Source organism: Triturus cristatus, chromosome 5_2 (genome assembly GCF_964204655.1).
Source record: "Triturus cristatus chromosome 5_2, aTriCri1.1, whole genome shotgun sequence".
NCBI lineage: Eukaryota > Metazoa > Chordata > Amphibia > Caudata > Salamandridae > Triturus > Triturus cristatus.
Genome location: NC_140588.1, coordinates 1,069,463,818 through 1,069,488,435, shown reverse-complemented (window position 1 = coordinate 1,069,488,435; position 24,618 = coordinate 1,069,463,818). Strand labels below are relative to the sequence as shown.

General features: G+C 49.5%; 1 protein-coding gene across 3 annotated transcripts in view; it reads right to left on the bottom strand.

The window, feature by feature from the left end:
- The window catches only part of LOC146829685 (arf-GAP with Rho-GAP domain, ANK repeat and PH domain-containing protein 1-like), a 399,658-nt gene that overhangs the window by 87,730 nt on the left and 287,310 nt on the right, over positions 1 to 24,618 (bottom strand). For all 3 annotated transcript variants that reach the window (XM_085608376.1, XM_085608375.1, XM_085608377.1), the window contains one exon: positions 21,602 to 21,779. In XM_085608376.1, the coding sequence (XP_085464502.1) occupies positions 21,602 to 21,779 (178 nt within the window). The remainder of the gene's footprint in view (positions 1 to 21,601; positions 21,780 to 24,618) is intronic.

The window sequence follows — 24,618 nt, the reverse complement described above, 5'->3', positions numbered from 1 at the left end:
CTCTCCCCATGAGCTGCAGGAGGCCATTTCGGAGGATAGATCATTCCCGGGGGCCGCCCTCTGAGTTCGCTTCCGTGAATAGGTAATGGATGAGGGGGGGGGGGTCTAGGATGGTGGATCGAAACCACGTTGGACACAAGATTTGATTTAGCCTGGTGCGCAATGGGCTGCGGTTTGACCTCAGGTCTTCTTTCCATTTATAGGTCAGGTAAGTGATGGGCCTCACTGGGGCAGATGACTGGACATACATTAACTGCTGGAGTCATGGGGGAGTAGGAGGGCTGCCACCTTACTAGAGGTGGCAGTGCTAGCTGACCCCAGTGCATAGTGATGGTTAAGGTTGGGTGACAGGTGCTCTGCAAATTGGGGTCGTGGGTAGTTTAGACCTATGGTGCAGGGTAGCAGGGTGGAGGGTGTTATTAAAAAGGACTTGTGTCTGTACTACTCTGTTAGGCACGTTTTATGTTCTGTTTGACTTGGCTTTCAGGACACCAATACATGACATACACAACACTCAGACACACACAGATGCGGGGGAGGAGAGGTCGGTGGAGTAGGGTGGGAGGTTAGGCTAAAGTTTACCCCATTTCAGAAATGGCATTACTATCTGCAACTACATTGAATGTCTTGACGTGGAACGTCAATGGCTTAGGTGATAAAATCAAGTGCACCATGGTCCTACAGTACTTATGTCGACCGGCCCCTGACTTGGTACTTCTACAGGAGACACATCTGCATGGTAATCACTATTTAGCTCTCAACAGGTTTGGATACCCTCTACTGGCCCATGCAAGATTTTCAACATGCTCCAGAGGACTAGCGATTTTATTAAAAAATACGGTACCCTTTCTGCCGGGCCATGCATGGCGGGACCCCGCAGGCATATATGTGGTGCTAACTGGGACATGGGAGGGCCAAGCTCTCAACCTAGGCTCGATCTATGTACCACCAAAGTTTCATGCGGAGACCCTTCGGGAGCTTAGTAAAATACTACTTGATATGCCCCCAAGTGTTCTAATTTTTGGCAGGGACATGAAAGCCACAATGTCCCCAGACGTAGATAGTGCTACGATATCTCTTAGAGCCACTGAGCAGGAGCCACTGCGAGCGTTCGCGGAGGCGATGTGACTTACAGACCTGTGGAGGGTACAAAATCTGACTGCTAGGCAGTATACACACATTTCGGCGGCGCACAGTAGTAGGTCTTGCATGGATTACATTTTCACACAGTGCATACATGCGGGACGGTTCTATGAGGTGCGACTTAGAGCAAGGGGCATATCAGACCATTCACCAGTGCAGGTATTATTCCGGGGCGCTTCCCAGAAGCATACTATCCTACCACACATGTAATCATGGCACTTTAAGGACAGTGAGTTTAAGGAGAAGTTAAGGGAATGGACAGAACAGTACGTTGACGAAAACTCAGGTTCACTAAGTTAACATTGTACCCTGTGGGAGGCGTATTAAGGGGTGGCCAGGGGTCACATCCAAGCGATGGCCGGGGGCAAGTGGAAGGAACGTTGCGCTCGATGCAAGAACTAGAACAAGAAATCACAACTATTGAGGCACAGGTAGGGTGAGAGGGGACATTCGACCACACACTGGGCCATAGGCTGCGACTCCAACAGAGGGAGCTCAGGGAATTGGAGGGAAATGCATCCTGTTCCCATGCGATAGCCACACAGAGGCATCTCTATGACATGGGCGATAAGGCCAACTAATAGCATGGCGAGAGAGGAGGGACAGAGACCGGAACTGGGTCCTGGAATTGAGGTAGCAGGTCTGGTGTGGCCATAGCCGAGGCTTTTGCAACTTATTATGAGACACTATACCAGGTGGTCTCTGGTAGACGCGGAGACAGCAGTGCCAAACTGCTTAAGGACTTCCCCTTGCTGGAACTCTCGTTGGAAGATAGGGAGGAAATACATTGAGACCTGACAGCAGAGGAGATTATGGGGGCCCTCTGTGATTTACAGTCCGGAAAGGCGGCAGGCCCAAACGGGTTGCCCGCTGAACTCTATAAATGTGTGGCAGACAAAGTGGCTTAAGCAATGCTAAATATATTGCTAACAGGGGTGAGCGACGGGCGATTGCCAGAAGACCTATGATTGGCCACCACAGCTGTCATTACCAAACCGGGGACACCACCGGAGCTGTGCATTTCTTACACGCCCATCTCCCTAATTAATTTTGAAGCCAAGGTCTTGGTGAAGGTACTGGCGAATCGGTTATGTCCAATACTCTCCACAGTAATTCACTCCGACCAGTCGGAGTTTATGCCACATAGGAGTACCAAGCTGAATCTCCGATATCTATATGTAGTCATGCATGCGACACAACTGTCAGAAGCTGCAGCTCTGCTCAAATTAAAGGCCCGTATAGCATTTGATAATATCGAATGGCCATACTGGTTGGCAGTCCTGTCTAGGCTGGGTCTCGGAAGAAAGTTTCACGCCCGGGTCGGTCTCCTGTACTGCGACCCGCTGGCAAGACTCCGTGTGAATGGGATGGTATCCAGGTCATTCGTACTACACAGGGGTACGTGACAGGGCTTCCAGCTCTCCCCTAGGATTTTTGCAATGGCACTTGAGCCACTGGCAGCGTGGATGCGTAGGGACTCTCCAGTCCATGGTATTGATGTTGGGGGCAGATGGGAGGAGCGTATCTCTCTGTACGCTGATGATCTTCTAGTCTACGCACGCAGGCCCCACCAGACGTTTCACAGACTCATTCACATATTTCAACTTTTTGGCAGCTATTCAGGCTACCAGATAAATTGGGACAAGTCTCTGGTGTTTCCTTTGGCCAGTGTCATCCCACCTCTCACATCCGCTTGTGCAGCATTAGTACAATGGGAGGAATTCAAATATTTGGGTATTCGAGTCACCAAGAGAATGTTGTGGCCTTGAATCTGCACTGACAACTGGTGAGATTGCGGGAAGATGTGACCCACTGGCGATGTCTCCCAGTCTCTCTAATGGGTCAGGCAGTCCTATTCAACGTGAAGACCCTCCCTCGCCTGTTATATATGCTACAAATCACTCTGTATCAGGTCCCAAATATGTTTTTTCAGGCGATTGAAGGAGTTCTGCGCAGTCTGTTGTGAGAGGGAGGTAACCCGCGCATAGCGTTGCGTAAATTACAACAAGGGGTCTATGAGGGCGAACTGGCAGTCCCTGACATTAAGAGTTACTATCTGGCCTCTCAGCTCATTATTGTAGGAAGGTCGGATCTGACTGCATGGTTACCCCCATTTTTATTCTGGTGTTTTGCTCGTTTTTGACTAGTCTGACTGGCATCTTGCTAATCAGGACCCCAGTCTATCTGCTTTGTCCCTTAAATTGACATACATGTAGTTCTACAAATATCTACAACTGCGACATGCTCTTCACGCACACCTCATGACAGGCACACGGCTCCCTGACCATAGCCCGCCTGAGGCGCAGATTATGTTGGGGGACCTGGGGAAGGGAGGCATCTCCCGTACGCTGATCAATCATACCTCTACATCCCTAGATCAATTACGTGCTCAATGGGAGGAATGGGTAGGCACGCTGGAGGAGGAAGACTGGTGTACGCCTTCATCGAGCAGGATTTAGCCCGACCTCTGCCTGCACTAGATGTGGTCACGAACCTGCTGTTTTTTTCCATATGGTATGGGTTTGTCCTCGCTTGGCGCGGTTCTAGGGGGACATTGAGGAGGAACTCACTGAAATACTGGGGTGGGACATCCCGCATGACCCGAAACACACAATCCTGGGCACTACTGATGGGCTGGATGGGTCCAGGAACGACAAATTGTTTTTTACTACGGCAATGGTGGTGGCAAAAGGGACATAGCGGCCTTATGGAAAAGCCCTGAACCCCCATGTGTCAGTCGCTGGCGGACCGGGGTCGACTTGTGTGCCACGCAAGAAAAAACTATGTATGAAGCACATGGGTGTCCTAAGAGGTATCGGAGGATTTGGGGGAAGTGGTTGGGGGCAATGGTTTAGTCTCAAGGGGATTGTCCTAACGCAGGCAGTTTTATCACTCATATTCGGGGAATGGGTCGCGCAGATCATTGTTTGTACTCCTGGTCTTCATGGTGTCGTAATGTATGGCTAGAGCCTCTTTGTCAAAATCAATAAAAAAGTGTTTATCAAAACAAAAAAATTAACATACATGTACTTTGGTACACTCCAGGTTGGATACTGGGGTACCCTTATCAGTCCCTAGTATATGGTACACATGTACCAAGGGCATAGGTACCCCGGAGGCCTTCCATGGGCTAAAGCATGTATTATGCCACCCATGAGAGGCCCTACAAAATGGAACTCTAGGTCTCCTACTGCAGCCTGTGTAAGATGGTGCTTGCATCACTTACATTAGATATAGGTTCACTATATATAATAGTCACTACACTTAAAACGTATAAGTCACCCCTAGAGCAGGCCTTAACAATCCTGAAGGCAGGGTGCGTGGTTTTATGTGAGAGGGTGCTCCAGCATAAGCAGAGCATCTCTGCAGCCTTTAGAGACCATTCTCCCGGGTGGTCTGTGATTCAGCCGGACATATAGGTAGAGGTGCATTATAACCTCGCGGTAAATGCTATCTCAAACGGCAGCTTCGAAACATATCGAGTTTGGTGTCAAACACCTTGGAATCATACCTCCACACCAGTAACTGGTGTGAGTGGTACAATTCCACCCTTCTGAAGCAAGTTTCGTGGGGTCACTGGTCTTATCAGTGCCAGCCTTCTCGACCCAGACAGCACAAACTGGATGCTGCCGACCAGAGACACTTTTCAGCCCACCTGCTGCTGAGCCAAGCTCGAGCAGATGAATGCAGGACAATAGGCATCCTATCACAGGGAGATGTGACCACCTCCCAGACAAGATTTAGTGTATTGGGGCTGGGTGGGTGCACTCGGAGAGTGCCTGAAAGTCTGCACTTGGGCCACATTTGGTGTCCCTGTGCATAGTCCAGCTCAAACCAGTTCTGGGAGCTATTGACTCCTGCTCTGGCACGAAACTGGACAAAGGACACGGGTGTAGCCACTCCTCTGTCCTGCCCCTCCACTAGGAGGGTCCCCTGAATCTCTCCAACCCTCTTTCTGTGGGTATAAAATGAGTTACCTGGCTACAGGACATTGGAATTTACGTGGACAAGATTCAACAAAGAAGAAACCACGGACCTTCGCAGTCTGGACACCTGGACTTCGCTGGATCTCGACAGGGCTGACTTTGTCCCCCTTTCTGTCCAAAGCTTAGTTTGTGCCGTGACTCCATACAGGGTCCGTGTAGGACCTGTGGGGCACTTAAGACAACCGAAGAATCTCCCTTGGAGTGAAGGAGTCACCCCCGTGCTTTGCAGGCACCTACAGCGCAACTGACTGGTAGCTGCTCCTGAACTCCTGAGGACTCAGAAGACTTCAGCAACACAGGAGGTTGGTTCCTGAAGGTCCCTGAGGTCGATCTGCCCTCTCACCGAGTTTGAGGCCGATATCCCACGTGGGGGTTGCGTAACCTGAACCTCTGTGCACCGTGTCCATTTGCAAGTGCATATGCTTGTTGGCAATTCCCCAGCTTGTGCATTGGACTCTGGGTAGTCCTGACCCTGAGCAGTATTTGCACCAAAGAACTCCGGCCTCCTCGCACCGTGTGCTCTGTGGGCTCGTGCTTTGCAAACTTGCTCGAGTTCCCCTCGCAACTCCTGGTCCGTTGACCTGTGGGTCCCCTTGAGGGGCATCTTGATTGTTCGTGGGCTTTTCTGGTTGCTCCAGACGTGCCCTGACTATCCATTGCTTGGGGAGTCCCCTGGACCTTGCTGCTCCACACCGTAACCTGTTTGTTCTTCCTGCGTGGGTTGCTTTTGCCAAGGTTTGTTGGTGCTCCCGCGGGACACTGACCCCTCAGCACTCGACATCCTTCATGGGACAGCTCACCTCCGGCTCCTGGTTGTCCTCGACGTCTCCTGGTCCTCGTGGCTGCAGAGTCAATGTAATGTAAATGTAATGTAATGTAAATGTAAATGTAAATTGATACTTGTATAGCGCACTACTCACCCGCAAGGGTCTCAAGGCGCTTGTACGAATACCGCTGTGGAACCCATCCTGGCTTTCCCTGTGAGGCGTCCACTCCTGGGCACCCCCAAGGTGGAGGCCAGGCATCCTTTGCGTTGTGGGGGCCGTTGTGGAGATTAAGCAAGCTATTGCCCAGAGTTGCAGAGTGGGACTCCATGATTGGAATGGCACCGAGGCGAGAATTATCAGGTCCGTGGAATTTTTGAGCCCAAGACCCGCCGAGGCGGGGAATTGAACCCTGGTCCCGGGCTAGACCTCTGCATCAGGGTCTGCCGCTCTAATCATTGAGCCACACTTCTCCACTATCATCCCTCCTTCGCACCTGAAGCACCCAACATCGGTGGGCATTCGTCTCCCGAGCCCCTGGTCACTCTGAAGTGACCCAGACTCTGTCCCCTCTGCTTACAGGTTCCTTCCATCCAGAATTCAGGCTTGGATTCACCCGGACCTTTTTCACCTTCACGGCAGCAGTACTTCTTCACTTCCTTCCATAGAGAACGATAAGCGTTTCCGACGCCACTTCTGACCTATGCACCCGGCTTCCCTGGGTTAGGTAGCTCTGGTACTATGGTATCCACGGGTGGGGTGGCTCTTTAAACTCTTAAGTTTCAAAGGGTTCGCTCGAAGTCCTCCTAGAAAGGTCCTTAAACTAACTTTGCAACAGCGACTTTCCCATAGAGCTGTAAGGAGCACGTGGTCGTGTTTCCTCACTGCACCCGTCCTCCGTGGGTCTCCCGTGTCATCACCTGGGGGTGGATCCTTCGGGTCCCAGCGATTCTACGTGCTCTAGGCACTGTGTCTAGTCAAGTCGCGATTGTTATACCACTATTTTAGTATATGGTTCGGTCTCCCCCTGGAGCCCGCTGTGTATTGTGCTACTTACGACTGTTCTATTGATCCAGTATTGTGTGCTTTATGTTCTATCCTCGTGTAGAGGATAGTAGAGAGTGTTATATTAATAAATACATATTTTTATATAACTACTGTGTGGTTCTCCTTCATTTAGTCATTCAGGAGGTGATATTCTGGTAAAACAAACTGCTTTACATTCCTTCAAGATTAAGCCTGAAGGCTGCTCTCCATAGCTACCACTAGGATAGCTTTCATAAAGGTTTTCTTTGACCTCATACATCATAAGGGTTGTGTGGATTGGTACAGGGTGCCCACTTTAACTAGTGGACAGCATATACAAAGCCACCTTCTCACAATTACCATAAATTACTGGCTCTTTACATGCCCCACCGAGCCAGCATATCGAGTGGAGCGCCACGCCATGGGAAGCGGTGGTTACCCAGCCGCACTATATCACAGGAGCCGTGAGAAATCACTCGCAAAGCACACGCGGACAGTATTCCGGGCATGGCGAGTGGCAACGGAACTGCTGGGGTGGGACTCCAAATTGACAGAACAAACCTCGCTCTGGACATGCGACCTGCTGAGTGAAGTGGGGCACGTACAGGGCTTTCGTAGGTGGAACCTCACTAGAATAGATCGCTTTGGAGATATCTGGGAAAATGGGGCCATGATCAATTTTGAGGATCTACAAAACAGAATATCAGGTGGCTGATAAGGAGCGATTCCGCTGCCTGCAGTTAAGGCATGCCTTAAGATGTCACATACCGGAGGGGGAAGTGCTACCCGAATACTCCTCGCTGAAGGACCAACTATTAATTGATCAGATGCCGGATAAGGCTGTCTCTCTCACTTACCGTAAGCTCATGAACAATTTCCCGGCCCCCTGGACGGAGGCATTGGAGACAGACTTGGGGCTCCTGGAAGATGAGGACAAGAGGGAGGCCATACAGAGCCCCAGGGAGATTGCTATACGAGTACGGTTCAGATTGATCCAACTCCGGATCTTACACAGGTCGTATGCCCCCAGGACACTCCAACACCGATTGGGTCGATGCGACTTTGACCAATGCACTAGGGGTTGTGGGGAGGTTGGCTCCTCTTTCATTACCTGGGCCTGACCCAAACATCAACGCTATCGGACTGGCGTGGCCTGGGCCATGACCAATGTAGTGGAGCTTCCAGTGCAAGCACAGTGGCACCTACTGGGAGGGACAGGGAAGGTAAACAGGCCAAACACACTAAAACCTGGCTCATGCTGGCCTTGGGGTGGCAAAGAGGGACATTGCAAGAATGTGGGGGGTTGCCACTCCCCCAAAGATTAGGGACTGGGAAAACGACCTAGATTGGTGCCAACAGGCAGAGAAAGTGGTCTACCAGAGTAGAGGTTGCCCCCAAAAATGGGAGAAGACTTGGATCCCATGGGAGAAGTGTAGGAATTCATTGTGTAGGACCAGGGAGCCGCTGGACTAGAAAGGGATTGGGAATCCGCTCTGCAGTGATAAGACATTGTGAGTCCTGTATAACTTCTTCCTGCTCGCTACCCCCGTCTCTGTATTATTGCAATGGTGTACTAACCAATTGTTTCACAAAAAGAATGTTTAAAAAATATATATATAGCAAGAACCTTGGAAATAAAGTGAAGAAAAGCATGAGGTTGATGAAATAAACCAAGTCTGAAAACTAATTAAGAAAAACGCTTCTGCTGCATATAGCTTAATATTATCCACACAAAACACTAAAAAGGTTCTATCAAAGCGGTTCTTAACCTGTGGTCCAAGGACCCCCGATGCCTGCTCAGGAGGTCTGCAACTGCTTACAATATTAAATAATATTAACATATTATTAAAGTGTATATAAATACAGAAGTACAATTTAAAAATGTAAAACGTTCTGTAAATATGAAAGAATTTCAAATTTGAGGCTACAATTTAAGTTTGTATCCTCAGATTGCTTTGTGGGAGCATGCAAGTGCACCAAACAGATTATAATATGCAGAATGGGTGGCCTCAGCTGAATTTAGAAAACTCTAATCTTACCATTGAAACGTAGACTTTTTGTATGTGTGAATCAAATATTTCATCATTTGTGTATTTGTTCAATACATTCTTGTGTCTGTATTTTTGTATACTGCTTCCAGTTCAGATCTTCAAAATTGCTTACCCAGGTCAAACAGGATTACTTTAGAAGCCATCCCAGAGTCATTGGCTGATCATCCAACTACTGTAGAAGTCATTTTCATGTCATCAGACATCATCAAGGTCTTGAAGTCATCAGCAGAGCTTAGAAACTTGAGCCTGATGATTGCAGGATGACTTGAAAATGAGTATCTGACGACTTCACAAGCTGTGACTATTCGCGATGACTTCAGGAGGATTTAAGAATGAGCAGCTGATGACTTCACAAGGTGTGACTATTCGCGATGACTTCAGGAGGATTTAAGAATGAGCAGCTGATGACTTCACAAGGTGTGACTATTCCTGATGACTTCAGGAGGATTTAAGAATGAGTATCTGATTACTTCATAAGATCCAATGGTTGTTGATGGTTAGAGGATGATTTGAAAATAAATATCCAAAACTCAACAAGCATCATTTCTTTTTAACATATTGAAATTCATCCTGATGTTTTGAGAATGATTTGCTGATTACCCCAAGAATGCACCCACTATTTTGGTTTAATTTTTTGTCAGAAAGGTCCAACCTGCTGTGTGATTTAGAATTATTTGCTGATTACTACTCAGTGAACACTATTTAGGTATTAAATGAGTTTTCTTTAAATGTAAATTAGCAAACATTAGATATGTAATAACAATCACAGGTAAATATTTTAGAGTCTTTTTTATACTACATCATTTTTAGGGCTTGCGACCTGCGTTGCAGATCGCAGCCCTGCTCGCGCAGGCGAGAGCCCTTTTTTCTGGGTTGTGAAAACGGACCCTGGAGTCGCACACGCTTGTGCGTGTGCTTTTCCTTTTGGGTTCCGCTATTGGGCTTTGATTGCGTATTTTTTTTAAACAGAGCACGCAATAGGCCAAAGGCGGGCGCATTGCTCCGCCCATGGCCTATTGGTGTCTGTTACGCGCACCAAAGCCCATGTGGTTTCAATTATCGAGCCCAGACACGGACGCGATAATTGAAAACATATGGCTCGCTGTGGCGCGCGCGCACCACTCGCGGGCGTGGTTTTTTTTTGTGTGTCAGTTTCAGGCTTTCCTGTTGAGGGTATAATTAGGGGGAGGCCGCTCCCCGGCAGTAGCTGCTGCTCTAACCTCCCTGCTGCAGGCAGAAGCCAAAGCCCCTCCCCAGCCGTCGACAGCGGTTCCCTCCCTGCAGCCGGCCGCCATGGCCCTTCTCTACACTGTAATCAGGGTGCTGCTGGGAGTCTTCTTCCTGCTAGTGGGGGCATTGAGACTGACGGATCACATATCAGCTGAGATGAACCAGCAGCTGGTGAGTGGAGGGGTATTGTAATGATGATAGGAGTGAGCAGCCGAATGAGTATGTAAGTTTGCTGGTGGGGGCGTGACAGGGTCCTATCTCGTGGGGCTTTTAAAATGCATTGACAGTCCTGTTGTTTGCTGGGCTTTCCGAGGGGGCGTGTGTGCTTCAGCCATGTTGATCATGTGCGAGGGAGGGATGTGTTTTAAGTGACTCCCCCTTTAACGGACTTATATTTTAATCCTGCAGGGCTGCATGTCTATATTTTTGTCGTGGGGCGGGGCATCAATTTTTTCCCCGCATTTGCTTCAATGCTGTGATTCTTTCTGGTTTTCCTCTCCCTCCGTCTATGCCTTGGTCTTGGCGTGCGCTCCGATTGCTCCTCTTGCCTGTGTTTAAACAGGGCTCTCCGCCACCCCCCTTTCCTGGCCGAGCTTCTTGGCTCGGTAGCGACAGGGTCGCTGGCTGCTCGAGTCTACCAGTGAACGTGAGACTAAAACCATGCCCCGCTGCCAGAGCTCAAACACACCCCCCCCCCCGACGTACATCCATTAACAACCTACCTATCCTTGGCGATGCATACATGATGAGAGCAATCTCTGCAGTTTATTCCTCACTTGAATGGGTACGTTAGACTTTTTGATGTAGTGTCCTCACAACTAACTGGTGCCACAATCTGAGGAGGGTGGCACGTACCAACGTAGACCTTACCCACCTCACAAAAAAGTTCTAACTGTTCAAGGACAAGCGGGACAGATTAGGTGCAGAGTTGGTCTCTTCTAGACTTTCCCAGACACCCAGTGGTAGAATGTGCGGCCTCGGGCCAGAGCTGGTCTCTATAGGCAATTCTGGCACGGTGCCTAGCGATACAATCAGCCTCTCCCTCCCCAGGGACACCGGACCTCCCACAGCATGCCCCAATCCGTCCATCACTTCTCTGCAGGCCAATAGGCCGGGGTCCTCGGCTTATACAAATGACCCAGTGGGGGTCGCCGAACTCCAGTCATGATTAGGTGGGAGTCCAGAGAAGTCACAGGGTTAAGAACCCCTGCTCTGTCATGTTTATGGATATGTTCAAATAAAACAGGAGATATCCATGCTACATTTGAACATCTTCTCTTTGAACCAGTTTGGCTTTCTCCGTAGATAACCATTTTAATACCAGCAGTAGGAGTAAATGTATTCAAATAATCACTCACAGAACCACCTATGTTTGATCTCATATACTATACGATTAACTTAAGAAAATCAAGCTGAGACAGTACTGCAGAGTCTGAGTTCAAGAGGACCTGGTATAAACTTAAATTACAGGGGGGGCGTGGCAAAGATGGCGGCGAGATAGGACGTGTGTCTCTATCCCTCCGGCGCCGCCGTTCCTCAGCCTTGCGGTATCTCCCCTACTGGCGCCCATCCAAGCTTACCCGTGTGTCCCTTGCTGGCCGGTAATTGTTCCGGACCTGGTGGCGGTGTTTGTCTTGAGCCGCGGTGCTGGGGACTGCGCTCACGTGGCATATCCCTCACCGGCCCCGGCATTGCTGCGGCCCGACGTGAGGTCGGCGGAGAGCCTAGCGCCCGAGGTGTGCGGGGGCGGAGCACCTCCCTGGCTGTTTGGAGCTCGCTCAGTGTGGCAGCGGTACCGGTGTGACGGCGCTTGAGTGTGCCTTGTGGCAGACGCAGTTCTGGGAGCCCTTCTGTGTGTGGCGGAGACCGCCGGAACGGGCCCGCGAAATGGCGGCTGCAGTTCTGACGGCCTGACGGGACCTGGAGTGTGCAGCGGAGGTCCATCCTGAGGCCTGAGCCCTGAGCCTCGCGAGCAGCCTGCGTGTGACGGCGGGACGTGCAAGGTGAGGAGGCTCGGGTGCTGGTGCTGGAGGGCATCAGTCCGCGCATCGGCGGACGGAGCTACGCTTTGCAGGAGCAGCGCGCGGCCTACCAGTGGGGCCTGACATGTGGCTGTGGGAGAGTAGCTGAGTCAGCGCTGGGCCTCGTGACGGAGGAGGAGCGCGCACAGGCCCGGGCTGTGGACAGTAAGCTGGGCCTCCCTGGTAGGGACTAAACGATCTGCTCTGCTGTGGCCTGGTCCCGCTATCCTGCGTGCTGCAGCTGGTGTGCCTGAAGGCTTCTATGTGGCTGGTGCTGCCCTGAAGGACAGAGTGTTGACGCCTGTTGGGTCTGAAGGCGGTGTCTCTACATCAATCAAGTGCCTATGAGATAGCCTCTGGAGAGGGGTGGCTGGGTCTGTTGTGTCCTTTGCCCGCCCCCCCCGTCTGGCTCCATCTCTGCGTTAGGGGGGGTGATCGGGCTTGGCCGTCCTGGCTCTATCGCTCTGCGTGTGCCTTGGCCTTGACTGCCCAGCGAGTGGTGTTTGGTCTCGGAGGTGAGCCTTTGCTTGACCCATAGGCGCATGCCCAGCTGCAGAGGGGCGACAGCAGGTGAAGTGCGGTGTCCTCGTCGCCCAGGAGGAGTCTTGGCCTGTGCGCGCTGTTCTAGCTGGCCGGTGTAGGTGCAGTTGGGAGCTCAGGTGCTTGGCATCGGCTAGGTGGCAGCTGTGGAAGCGGAGAAGCATGTGTGCGCCGCAATGGCAACGTCTCGTGGCCGGAGGGAGAAGTCGGTGAAAGACCTTATGCAGAAGCCGGCGGGCTCATCGGCTCTACAGCCTGCAGTCGGGGTTCCAGCGATGGATGAGGAGGACGCGCCAGCGACCAAGGCCTTTATGCTTGAACTCTTCTCTGCTATCAAGGAGGACATTCAGGACCTTCGGTCGTCGCTCTCTGCTGATTTGCGCGAGGTGCGGCGGGACGTTGATGACATTGGGGAGCGGGTTGCGACACTAGAGGAACACAATCTCTGCATGGAGGACGATCTACATCAGCTTCAGCAGGAAATGTTGCGTCTGAGGGACCAGAACGGAGAGCTCCAGGCGCACGTGGAGGATTTGGAGAACCGCTCCAGACGTAACAACATTCGGATTCGTGCGGCTCTTTGGAAGAGTGAGGGCGACGACTTGCGGGCCTACGTTAGTGCTTTGTTTCTGCAGATTCTCGGGGATGAAGAGTCAGAGATTCAGTTGGACCGGGTTCATCGGGTGGGCCTGCCGCGGGGGGTCAACGCTCCCCCTCCTGATATCCTTGTCTGCGTTCATAACTTTCAGCTGAAGGAACGTATCCGGCGTAGGGCGCGGGATCTGCACCCGGTGCAGTTGCGAGGTCATCACCCCATGCTTTTCCAGGATCTGGCCACCTCCACTCTTAATAAGCGCAGAGCTTTTAGGCCCATTACCAGCCACCTTCGCGAGCACCAAATCGCTTACTCCTGGGGCCACCCGTTTAGACTAATTTTCAAGTACAAAGGCACATTGCACCAGATTCGTTCTCTAGAGGAAGCGTGTGACCTGCTGCACATTGAGAAGCCTGCTGATGAAGCGGGAGACGGGGGACCACCCCCCCGCAGACGCCGTCACTCCTCCGGGTGGCGGCGTGTAGGAGCACCGCGGGTGAGCCCTGCTCCTGACATGGCAGCTAGTAGACTGGAACGCGAGGCTGTCCTCTCTTCTGTATCGCAGGCCACGGACAAGCCAGGGACACCTTGAGTTACTTATTATGGTGACCACTTGGTTGCTTTGCCGGTGCCGGAGGGAGGAGATGTTTGGCAGTAAGTGATTTTCTCCGCGACTGAGTTGTCGAGTTAGCAACTGCGGTCGACCAGTGGCGGTTTGGGCTTGCGCCACGTTTCCCCACACTCTGAACTTTGAGACGAACTTTTGTCATGTTTTTGGTTTGCTCAATGTTTTGTATTTTGCAGGGGTTTTTTGTTTACTTGTTGTACTGGGGGTGCTTGGGTTTTCTTTTGGGGCTCCGCATCAGTTCACGGGTTGCCACGGCAGTTCGCTGGTTTGAGTCTGCTGGCCTGTGTGGCCTCTGGGGGGACGATCTAGAGCCCGGCGTTTCCCGATTACTGTGTTGGGTATGGACTTGAAAGTTGTTAGTTTAAATGTACGGGGGCTGAATAATCCTGACAAGCGGGCCGCTATCCTCTCCTTCTTAGAGAGTGCTGAGGGTAATGTATGTTTACTCCAGGAAACCCACCTGCTGGACTCGGATACTAAGCGCATGCAGGATAGACGGTTCCCACAGCAGTTCTGGTCCTCGGGTCGTCTAAGAAAAGTGGGGTGGCGATTCTTCTTAGTGCGAAATCGCAGTGCAAAGTTGTTTCCACGGTGGCAGACATAAGGGGGCGGCTGTTGGCTGTCAGGATACAATGGGGGGACGCTTGTTTGACAGTTGGGTCGCTATATGCCCCGAATGCTGGTGCTTGCCTCCCCTGATTCGGCGCTCTTGATTGGAGGAGATCTCAATGTGGTGATGGACCCTAACTTAGATAGGTCAGAGCAGCGATCAACGCAGGCTGGGAAGCAGTGGTTGACTGACTGCGGGCTGTGTGATGTGTGGCGAGTTCAGCATCCGAATGCGCGTGACCACTTATTTCTCAGTGGCACACAAAACATATGCGCGCCTTGACCACTTTTTAGCCTCTGCGTCCCTTCTCCCTTTGTTACACGCGGCGGATATCACTCCCCGCTCCCTTTCGGACCATGCTCTTATTTCGGTGCTCCTTCCTGCACGATGCTTGCGGTCAACACCCCCGGGCTGGCGTCTTCGTGACTCCCTTCTTCATTCCGAAACTGTCATCAAGCGCGTCCGAGATACTATAGTGCACTACATTTCGGAGAACGAGGTGGAGGGTACGGCCCTGGCGTCGGTGTGGGAGGCGTTGAAATTAGTAGCGCGGGGTGAGTTCATAGCGATTGCTGCATCTTACGCGAAGCTCCGCAGAGAGAAGCGTGAGGAGCTGGAGCGGGAAGTGGGAGAACTGGAGGCTGTCCATAAGCAGACCGGTGCGCCGAGGGTATGGAGGGAGTTAGAGAAGCGTCGGCGTATGCTAAAGCATCTAGATAGGGCAGAGCACACTCTTCTGTGTTTGCGGCACAAATTCTACCTCAGTTGAGATCGGTGTGGGAGGATGCTTGCTCATAGGCTAAGGACGCAAACGCAGACATCTGCAATCCACTCTATTCGGGATCAGGATGTGGTTGAGCATACCTCGGATGCCCTCAATGTTGAGACCTTCCGCCGGTTTTATCAGCGCCTTTATGCGAAAGATGATGCTCCCATGCAGGATGTAAAGGACTACTTACGGGCTTGCGATATCACTCCTTTAATTGCATCGTCAGCCGCCACGCTTGACGCCGCCATCTGTGTTGAAGAAGTGGTCTCGGCGATCTCGCGCCTCAAAGTTGCTAAGTCCCCGGGCCCGGATGGCTTCACAGCCTTGTTTTATAAAACGTTCTGCAGGAAGCTGGCTCCCCTTTTAACAAGGCCATTTAACTCCTTTCTCTTATCTGGAGCGGTGACACCCTCCATGTCTGAGGCGGCTATATCTGTGATTCTTAAACCTGGAAAGGATCCTGCGGAGTGTGGGTCGTACAGACCAATCTCCCTCCTTAATATTGATGCGAAACTCTTCGCGGGTGTTTTGGCTGCTCGACTCAGCCCCCTTATGGATGACATTATTGATCCGGATCAATCTCGTTCCATTCCGATGCGTCAGGGTGGGGATAACTCGAAGTGTATTCTGCACCTCCTGGATCTTGTTCACCGATCGCGCACGCAGGACTTCCTGCTCTTGATTGACGTGAAGAAGGCATTTGACCGCGTGGATTGGGAGTACCTCTTTGCTGTGCTGCGTGGCTTCTGGTTCGGGGATAACTTTATTCGGTGGGTCAGCTGCCTGTATGCCTCCCCCACGGCGGCAGTGAGAGTGAATGGGTGTAAGTCGGCGCTTTTCCCCATCGCCCGGTGCACGAGGCAAGGCTGTCCCTTATCCCCACTCTTGTTTGCGCTCTACATAGAGCCTTTTGCCCAGCGTATTCGGTCAAACCCTGACGTTGTGGGCCTTAAATTTGGGGCTGATACGCACAAAATCACCATGTATGCAGATGATGTCATTCTTTCGCTTACACAGCCACGGTCCGCGCTTCGTTACCTGACCCAGGAGTTATCTGCCTTTGGGGCGGTGGCGGCGTTCAAAGTCATCTTTACAAAGTCACAGATTCTGAATCTTTCCGTTCCGGTGGACCTGCAGCAAGATTTTCCCTTCCCAATGGTCGCACTCGGATGTTATGTACCTGGGCATTCGGCTGACGGCGTCCAGCCAGAAATGCCGCTCTTAACTATGCCTCGTTAATGGAGCAGACGGCCAAGGCATTGATGGCTTGGACGCGGTCCAAGTTGTCGTGGTACGGACAGATGGCGGCAGTCAAGATGACAGTACTTCCTCGTATTTTGTATATCTTTCAAATGCTCCCCTTGAGTCCTCCGCCGGGCACGCTACGAAAACTACAAGGCGTTCTGAATAGGTTTTTGTGGGATAATAAGAAACCCCGACTTGCGCTGGCGCTTGTATCTTCACCTAAGGCGCAGGGAGGGTTGGGCTTCCCTTTAGTGAGCGCTTATTACCAGGCGGCGTGCCTCCGCTACATTGTAGAATGGAACCAACCTCTTTCCAGTAAGCACTGGAATTTTATGGATCAAGCAGTGGCCGGGCGAAATATTTGGCGGGAGCTGTGGCTTCCGTGCCGACAGAGCGTGGGGGCTGTATTCCTCACCGATTATATCCCCGACCCTCAGAGTGTGGGATCGGCTTGCGGGGCCGAGGGGTTGGACCACGTTTCCTTCCCCGATGTCCCCCATCGTCGATAACCCTGATTTTCGGCCAGGATGTGCGTGTCCGATTTTTCAGCGCTGGAGGGAGGAGGGTTGTAAACGTGTAGGCTCTTTTTGACCTTGAGGCGTGATCCCCTTTCCCCAACTACGCAAATATTTTGATCTTCCAGCTTCTGATGCCTTCCGTTACTCGCAGGTTGTTCATTGGGTTACGCGCGCGGAGATCTTGGCGCTTATGTCTCGACCCCTCACGGCCTTTGAGGAGTGGCTGGTGTACAAAAAAGGGGACCGCAAGCTCATATCTGAACTTTATTCTATGATCACCTCGCGCTCACCGACATGACACACGAGGGCGCAAATTAGGTGGGAGGCGGAACTGGGAAGGCCCTTAACACACAAGGAGTGAGAACACATCTTTTATCGGGCGCTTCTAACGTTGCAGGGGCGGAATCTGCATACAAAGTGGTTGCTTATTGGTATCATACCCCGGTGCGCGTTAAGACCTGGGATGGATCCAGATCGGACCGCTGCTGGCGAGGGTGTGGTCTGCCTGGCACCCTGGTGCATTTGCTATGGCACTGCCCGAAGCTGGTACGTTATTGGACGGCCATCCTAGATGATATAGACGCGGCCTTTCGGATCACCTTGCCACGTGCTCCTGAATACACACTGTTGGGTCTTCCCCATCCTAAGTTTTTCCCATTGAAATCACTGCGGGGTAAACAGATTGCCATGGCCTTGTTGGCGGCCCTTGTTTAGCGCATTGGGGGTCACTGGTAGCCCCGGATCCCCGAGATTGGATCCTTCGACTTTGGCAGCAGCTGGCTATGGAGCGTTTGTCGCTTGGTACCGATGGGAAAGGCAGGGAATTTCCTAACTGTGGGCACCGTTATTGCAAATTCTCACTAGAGACATGAGGGAGGTTACTTGCCCGAAATATTTGCAGATCCTACAGCTCATACCTTTAGAGCCACCTGGAATAGCCAGTGCTGGAATAGCTAGATGATGGTCCAGTTCTTGGGGGCTGTAGTGTGTCATTGGTGGTAGTGCTCGAACTGATGCGGCCTCTGTCTCTTACATTAGCTTGAATTAAACGCGGGGTCGTCCTCCGGGGTGTAGACCTTCACGCTGTGTCATTCTCCTGGCTTTGCGCTCTGCCGGCAGTCTGATGTAGGCAGTTAAGCTGTGTACACTTGTTTTCGCAACCACACAATAAAACCTTGAATTCTAATCTTAAATTACTAGATCAGATATAAGGGACTATTTAAGGAGCAAAAACAGCACTAGAGACTAAAGAGGGCTTCTGCTTTGTATGAGGTTTAGCAATTGTCAGGCTAGGTGGGGCTGCTGGTCTACAACTATCAACACTGGTAACGCACAGCTGTAAACTAACCAAAGAGAGTTAATAATTTATGGGAACATGTTTGTGAGGTTTGGCTCTTCTCTTAACAGTCATGGCTAGAGTGGACAGTCCTGAATGCCAACTTCAAACCAGAGACACAGATACCACACGCTTTCAACATGATGCAAATATTCAGCCATTATAAACTGGGTTCAATAAGGAAACAGCATTTGCCTTTCACTATTCAACTTGAAACTGTTTCTTTCCATCTTTCCCAGTCAAAAGCTTCCACTTACTAGATAATCTCTAAGGCAAACAGAGACCCACATAAAGAGACCTCCCCCTGTGTTAGTCCCAAGGTGAAGGACGAGATTGTCTTGCATGAGTAACGGAGTTCGGTACTATCAATAATCTTAATTTGACTGTGACGAGGGCAAGACTGGTCATGCTGCCACTCTGGCCTTTCCCCAGGAGGCTGCAGTCTACAGATCTGCTTTCAGAGTTGGATGGTCTACCATAACTCAGCCAAAGCCCCCATGGCCCAATTACAGTATGTAAGGAAATACCTCTTTTTGTGTGGTCACTTCCATGTTTTTCAAATGATGCTGCTGTTTTTTTGACTCAGAGAGCACTGAGGCTGCTAAGCAGACCTCAGTGCCAGTGCCCGGACCTAAAGTGTATGTCGAACAGGCAGTACCCAACTGGAAATGCCTAACTTACCTGTGAGTCCCAAGGAAATGGTACCTCGGTACCCAGGGCATGTAAGTTAGAGGGGTACAACAGGGCTTGCTGCACTGATTGTGCCACCCTGAATGTCTCCCAAGTAAACAAGTCCCCCAGTCCGCCACTGCAGACTGGTAGACCAGTCGTGCACAGCTAGCCCAAATGGCAAAGGAACTATTTCCCCAGGACATGTGAATATGTCACCCCTCTGACAGGCCTACTGAGCCCTAAAGGCAAGGTGCAACATATGTCACAGGCAGAACATGTACTTCACATGTCCTGACAGTAAAACATTCTAAATTAAAGTTTTTACTGTAGAAACACCTGGTCGCCTAATTGCTGAGTACAGGGTTACATGCTGGCCCCTCAGCTGTGCTAACTCCTGAATGGTGCTACCAAAGGGGGCACTCCACGGTATCAAACAACTCCTTACATTAAGCCTGACATGTATCTCAAGTCGAAATTAATGTAACTTGTTGCAGTATGCATCTTTAGCAAAGCTGCCTCTTTGTTGCATTTAAAATCCATGTCCCTTCCTGGGCACACATGGTGCCTGGCCCTCGAGACAGCTTTCTGGCCTCCTGGAGAGACGTGACAGTGACTCTCAGGAAGAACAATAATGAGGGATTACAGGCCAGGGAGGTGTTACCTACCACCTGCAGGTAGCCACTTGGGTGTTATCCTCAAAAGGCAGGCTTCAGAGGAGAAGCCGCCATTGAAGGGCAGATGTGTTACACCAGGGAAAAGGGCTGCTCCATTGTTGAGGTAGACAGTCTGGCACAAAAGGCAGAGAGGGGAAACCAGTTACCAAACCGGTTTCACCAGAGGGTGTAGCCCTGAGGTAGCCACACCCCTGTTGTGGGCTAGTGAGGTCTGTACACCGGGAGAGGGGACTTGCCATCTTGGGAGTGGGCAAAATGATGCATCCTGCGATTGCACAGAAAGGCCACAGGAAGTGGTCACCAGGTGGAAAGGAACCTGGTAGGCCATTGCCTACCAGCCGCATCTTGTTCTAAGGGCACCTTCTGAGCTTAAAGGGGGCACCCCTGGCACCCCAGCCTCAGATCTCAACTGATTTCGGAGAAGGACTGCCCTGCTGCACTGAGGGGCCAACAAACAGAGGATGCACCGACTACGACTGCACCTGACGGCTAGCGAAGAGAGGGACCGTGGCTGTGTTGTCTTACTCAGGGAGGGAGTCAAGTCAAGAGAACACCAAGGGCCAGCTGACTGGCTACTGCTCACAATACAGTGACACACCAGCTGAAGAAACATGCTGGGGCAAGTTGGTTTCCCAAAGTCTTCAAGCCGCTACTACAGCCGCCGTGCAGCACCAAGGACCAATACCTGATGCACAGAGACGCACCTGAGTTTGCTGAGCCCGGGAGTGCTGTTGGGGAGCAGCTGGGATCCTCAGAAGGAAAGTTATCGACCCAGGAAGGATTGGCCTGTGATCGCAACAAGGGGTAACTGGTAGGACAGGCTGGAGAGAACTTCGTGGGACTACGACCCTGCAACCAGGACCCTCTCACCATCCTCTTGGACTGAGGAATTCCTGCAGAAGTCTCCGGTCGACTACATCGCATCCACAGAATCCCTAGAGAATCATCAGCATCCTACATCCCTTGCATCAGGACCACTCAATAGCAATCCATTGCAACGCAGATAAGATGCCTGGAACTGTTGAGGGACTGCTTGTCCTGTGAAGGTAACTGATCTTGAGGACCGTGCTGGTCCCCCTGACTAACTCTATGCCGCAGCGCACAAGTAATTCTAACTGACCACAAAGAGATTTACTTACGTTTTCCTTGAGAAAGTTTCTAAGTGTCCAATTCGTTGACTTTGCTAAGGCTTGTTCATGGTTGAGTGAAATAGCTTTGCTTTATTATTGTTTGTAAAATCTATATCTCTGGAACCCTCTGGTGGATCTTTTTCTTTCTAGTGTCTAAATTCTTATAAAAATACAGTTTACTTTTAAAAATGTGTGTTGGATTTCTTGAGTGCCAAATCGATTTCTTCTTTAATGGTTTTGGTGCTGTTTAAATGCTTAACATCTCTGTGTAGTCTTGCTGCTGAGTGCCACAGCCACCCTGGGTTGAGCTAGGGTTTTACAGACAAAATCTACTGTATCTAAAAAGGTTGGTAAATGTATTAAGGTCGCACAACCACACCGCAAAATACACCAGATTTCCTCACACAGTAGCAGCCTGCTGCAGCACTAGGCTTGTTTGAGTATTTAAGCCATGGCCTATTTTGGCTTCCTGAATGTGGCTTGCAAATATCTTAGAAAAATGATATACTTTTACAATAATAATCAAAAATGTGTTTCATTTACTAGTTTGCTACATGAAATGGTAAGAGCCTAGGTTTAAAGAAGAAAAACCTGCTATTCAAGTTGTTACAGGAACCAGCATCCTTTGAGCAGAAAACCCCACACACAATGCCTCATTCTCACCTTTATGTTCGTTCTGCTTGAGGAACTCCAGCTGCAGTGGCTGCCCCGCTTTCGCCGCCAGAGCGATGGGCGTGGGTTGGCCAAGCTGGCCAGAGGAGCCGGTCACCTGAGCCCCTGAAAAGACCAGCAGCATTGTTTCTGAAATGTTGTCATCACTCAATACTGCATGGCACAGCGCCTGGGGGAGGGGTGAAGAGCAACTCATTGTTAGCTTCATGATGAGAGCAAAACATATAAGAAGCAGTGAAGGGGAATAGAGCAGAGTTCCAGAAAAACACAAGGCATGAATGTGAAGGATGCCTACCTCTTTAAAACTCCTCTCATCAAACCACAATTCTTCCAACCCCACGTTCACAAACAAGAAAACTGGGGTAACAATCCCTCACCACAGCTAGACAGAGGAATGCTGGAACATCCAATGACCCTAAAAATATTGATGTAATTCTATCTTCTCAACCAATTTACCAAAAACATTCCATTGAGAACAAAATCAGCTTCATAATGAATAATATAAAAAACAAATGGGTCAAGCCACGAACACCAGCAGAATTGTGATGATCAGCGCGAACCTCCTTTATGGCCGTCGGTTACCTCTCTCTACTCAACCACCACTCCAGAATGGAGCTCTTACGCTGAACTTAGTACATCTGATGCTGCCTGTGTCCTTCCCACTTCAAATCTGTGATTTACGCAGGAAACCAGATTGCATCTTAAATGATCAAACAGATCGATGAGACGCAGCCGTCGCTATTATTAGTCAATAAGGGAGGAACCTGGGGGAATGCCTAGAAATTGGGAATACTAACTACTAAATGGGAGGGAATCAGGCAGGAGTAAGGCGTGAACTAATAAGGTCCAAGGATGGGGTAAGAAGGGGGTTTGGTTGCAACAAATACAAGCACCCACCCACAGAATAGAATGCCCATTGCGGTTCACAACTGCACTTTTATGTGCAGCTAAAAAAGGACCTAAAAAGTTGTAAATGTACTCCAGTCCAGCCTTGGAGTACGTCAAACACCACACATTTCCGCACAAAGGTACTGCAACCCACTCCCCAAGAAAACTATGGTGGCAGGGACTGAAAAGACTATCCCATAGGAAATATTGTAATTTAAAATTTTATATATATTTATTGAGATGTCATTAGTGATGTCATAGAACATGTCATGACACTGTCATAAGCAGTGCATGGTGGGGAACCTGCTTACTGTAACTGGTGAATCTGTGTGTTTGTTAGTTCAAAACATTAGTGTTCACACTGACTAATTCACCTATCTATAATGTTACTTTCGTCTTTGTTTTTTTTCAGTGAATTTCTAAGGTTTTAAAAAACTCTTTTTATTGCACCTAACTATAGCATTATTTTAATCTTAGGTTTTTTCCAATTAATTTCTAGGGCTTTTAATGTAAATTATATTGTGAGTGTATGTATGGTAGAATGACTTTAAAATATATGTTGTGTTCTGACATTATTTTAGTAAAAGAATTTTTTTTTTTTTTTTTTTTTACAAAACAGGATACGGTTGACAGTTTGCAAAATATTTGTAACGTGTGTCTGTAATAAACAGATAAATATTCAATAGAAATTGTTTATTGGCTCAGTTATTGTAACTCTGATATCAACACATTTCAGGTGTCAGGTGTCATTACTCTTGCAATGACAGGTGTGCATAGTAGGGTGTGTAGAGGGACTGGCCTCTCTGCTGAGACTTCCCTCTGTAATGATGGGTGTGTATAATAGGGTGAGTGGGGAGGTACTGCCCTCTCTTTCAGATGAAAGGTGTGCATTGTAGGGTGCGAGGAGGGACTGCCCTTTCCTTTGAGACCTCGGTCTCTGATGACAGGTGTGCGTAGTAGTGTGTGGAAGGACTGGGTTCCCTACTCTCTCTGTAATGATACGTATGCGTAGGAGGGTGTGGAGAGGGACTGGGCTTTTCAGGAGAAACATCAAAGCAACAGTATCCTAATTGTCTTCTTCGGGGTGGATAGAATTTTACAACATCCTAGAGGTGGGACAGAGAGAAACTATTACGCATTACCAAATCCAAATATATAATTGAGCTCAATACTAAAATTCCATATGGGCGCAACAGTGGAGAAGAGCTGGCAACCCATATAGGACAGGGATGATTTCATTTGCAGTATAGTTATCCTTCAGTCTCAGGATGTGATGTCACTAACATTTCTGTTTTTTAATCACTTTCACATTTTAATAAGGGGACATGTAGCATGGGTTTAGTTGTACTAATCATTATCGTACAAACTACCAGCAATTTACCAGTGGCATGTTGTTATATGAATTATATTGGTAACGCATTCCACTATGTGTGGTTATCACATGAATTTTAATGTGATATAATTTCCTGTGTATTAATGTTCTACAATCCCTTGATCATTTTCGTTTCATTTTGTACCCTTGAGTACTTTATTCACATTGTTGTTCACCATACCACATCATGCTGTGTACCTGACTCCCTTCAGCAAGATATTTTATTTGTGGCTTTTCTTGCATACATCATACTAAGGAGATGAAATTTATTTCTTAACCCCTAAGCGGTATATTGTAGGAATCATATTTATGAGGGTACATTACATCAGGATTGTTGAATCAGGATTGTCATATGCTGTTTCACGGACTATGCGGGTGGATTCTATTCATTCGAAATTTGGGTACATTACCCTAGACTGCAAATCCGCTAAGTATTGACTTCTATGTATGATTAATTGTTTAGGTACATCACCCGTGATTATGAAGGATGGATTTCATAATATCTGGTTCTGATGCAGATGCGATAATTAGCCGCTATGACAGCAATTTTTGTATGACATTATATATCTATATTTTTACATGTGATTTTAAACATTTTCAATGCATTTATTTAATGGTTGCAATGATCAAGATATATATGTTTGAAACTTTATTGCGTACACAATAACATTTTTGTATTAGTAGTATATTTTCACTTGCCATGAACAGTGCTCGAGTATTTCTATAGGAGATTGCGCACAGGTCACAT